The sequence below is a fragment of the Sciurus vulgaris genome (genome assembly GCF_902686455.1).
Source record: "Sciurus vulgaris genome assembly, chromosome: 3".
Lineage (NCBI taxonomy): Eukaryota > Metazoa > Chordata > Mammalia > Rodentia > Sciuridae > Sciurus > Sciurus vulgaris.
In genome coordinates, this window is record NC_136463.1 from 160,503,180 (window position 1) to 160,505,751 (window position 2,572).

The 2,572-nt window shown below is 43.4% G+C and overlaps 1 protein-coding gene across 1 annotated transcript; it reads right to left on the bottom strand.

Annotated features, from left to right (window-relative positions):
* Window positions 1-475: 475 nt before the first annotated feature.
* Window positions 476-2,101, bottom strand: LOC306656801 (gamma-crystallin C; the record flags this gene model as incomplete). The annotated part of the gene is made up of 3 exons (XM_079132317.1): window positions 2,006-2,101; window positions 1,658-1,900; window positions 476-748 (listed from the first exon to the last, which is right to left on the bottom strand). Exons 1-3 carry the CDS (start codon window positions 2,012-2,014, stop codon window positions 476-478), a joined length of 525 nt encoding a protein of 174 aa, XP_078988443.1. The 5' UTR covers window positions 2,015-2,101.
* Between the last annotated feature and the right edge of the window lie 471 nt (window positions 2,102-2,572).

A 2,572-nucleotide genomic window follows, 5' to 3' on the forward strand; every position in this document is an offset into this window, starting at 1 on the left:
ATTGTGTATATATAGCGCAGTTGCTATGTCCATTCCATTCACCAGTGCCATATGCCCCTGCCACTGTTCCTTTCCAACTTGTGGGACTTGTTCAAACTCACAAGTTCTTGAACAGGTCTCTCCCATTCTTTTTCTATTTCTTTCTTTCTTTTTTTTTTTTTTTTTTTTTTTTTTTTTCATATTGGAGATTGAACCCAGGGAAAGAGCTCTATCACTGAATTATATTCCTCTTTAAAAAATTTTGAGACATGATCTCACAAAATTGCCTCGGTTGGCCTCAAACTTGAGATCCTCCTGCCTCAGCCTCCAGAGTAACTAGCGTTACAGGTGTGCACCACGTGTCTTAATCTTTAACATTTACAGATGGATTGACTTGCACACAGTGAAAGAAAAACAAAAGTCAAGCAATTGCCAACAATACATACTAAATACTTTATTAGGTTCCAAAATGAGAAAATGGAAGTGTTAACCTATTTTAGTATAAATCCACCACCCTCCGCAAAGAGCCTGCCTTCGCATCCACAGCCCCCCAGTCGTGGTAGCGCCTGTACTCTTGGGGCCGCAGTAGATACTGCCGTCCCCTGTAGTTGGGCATCTCGTAGAGGACCCAGCAGCCCTCCAGCACGTGGAGGGAGCGAACCTCACTGAGGTGGAAACGGTCCTGGATGCAGGAGCAGTCCTCGGTCAGCTCCATCATGAGGCCCTTATGGTCTTCTCTCTCATACAGCCGCATCCGGTGGGAGCCTGCCTGCTCCGCCCACGAAAAGAGGAAAGGGAATAAGCTAGTGAGCCTCTTCCAGAATCATCCAATCAAACAACACAGGAACTTGGAAGTCGGGGTATGTGATTGTCAATGTAAAATCTGAGACTCTGAAATTACTGAGTGCTGTATGTGGATGTTTTCTACTATCATTTAGCAAACACTCACATGCTCATTTTCTATTATTTATCTAGGAGATGAGATTTGAAAGAGGTTCAAACTCTGAGAATTAAGACTTCAAATATCTTGATTACCAAGTCCCTGTGTTAGCTCAAACCTGTATTTTGGGTGAAAACAAATAATATATTTTGACTAGTATTCTTTTAATAAGAATATTATCCCCCAATTAATACACATATAAACTTGTCAGTAAATAAAGATTTTAAAACTCATGTAACAGAGTGGGAGGCTGGTTTAAATTGTCACTTCCAAATGAAAAATCATTTTCCAAATGAAGGAAAATTACCTCTTCCAGACTTGGATAGTACCGTAGCCTATCTTGACAATTGAGTCTTCTTTGTTTTCTAGTCCATAGTGCAACATATTTAATTCATTTATTAGAAATTCCTTTCATATAGATAAAAATAAGTTTGCTAGAAATATTGCCTTCTTATGCCCAACCAGCTTTCTGTCTGCAAGATTTGTTTTGTATCTCATTATGATATTACATTCGTCACGAACAACTTTGACCTAATAGTAACAAAAATCAAAAATAAAACTGACACTTCCAAGTGGTTTTTTTCTCTGTTTACATGCCTGTATACATCTGGGCCTAGGCAGGTGTCTAAAGCTCACTTAACCTTGGTACTTTTAAAGGGAAGGTTCCTTCCCTCAAACCCACATCGATGACACAGTGAGGACATTTGGGCAGCATGATCTGAGACCAACAGGACTCACTTGGGGGATGAGGCGGCAGGAGCGGATGGAGTCATTGAAGCCCATCCACTGCTGGTAGTCGGGGTAGTCCCCCCGCCGCAGGAAGTACTGGTAGCCCTGGTAGTTGGGGCGCTCATAGAGCATCCAGCAGCCGCTGTCCACGCGGATGGAGTTGCAGCGGCTGAAGTAGGTCTGCAGGTTGGGGCAGTCGCTGCTGCACTCGTAGCAGCGGCCCTGGAAGCCCCGGTCCTCGTAGAAGGTGATCTGCAAAGGAAAAGTAATTCTGAATGAAATCATTGGCGCCCAGTCTGCTTGCACGAGGGCTCCCCACCCCCTTCTTTATTTTTCTTTGACTTGTGTTCTGCTCACCTTCCCCATGGCGGGTGGACACAGACCGTGCGAGCTCAGTATGTTGGAACCCGCCAGCGGCAGCAGGTCTATATAGCAGGAGGCTGCTGCGTTGGCAGGAACAACACAAAAGGGGCCGGCGAGGGTGAGTAAGGGGATTTTATGGATCTCTTTTACATGCTGCATTCAGTGGCAGTGATTGTAGATTTGCCCTCGTTCTCTGGTATATTCTAACGCTGTCCTATGTGCTGTCCTGTGTTGCTTTTATTTGGATTCTTACTCTTTTCTAAATTTATCAGCACACCAGTCTGAACTTTTGACCTGAAATTCATGTCTCCACACTGGGATTTCATTCTACCTCGTGAGTCTCTTGGGAAAAAAAAAAATCTCTGCCTTTGGGAAGTGTCTCCAGAATTCTGGGAGGTTTGAATTCTGAGGTAGAATTTTCCTGACATTTTTAGATGACAGAAGCTGGTCTACCTTAGTTTAGTTTAGTTTTGTTTTTCCTTTATATAAGTTGCCAGTTCAGTGCAGGACACAAATCTAGATTCTGATCTCTGCTGTTTTTGATTGTGTTGACCCTATGCT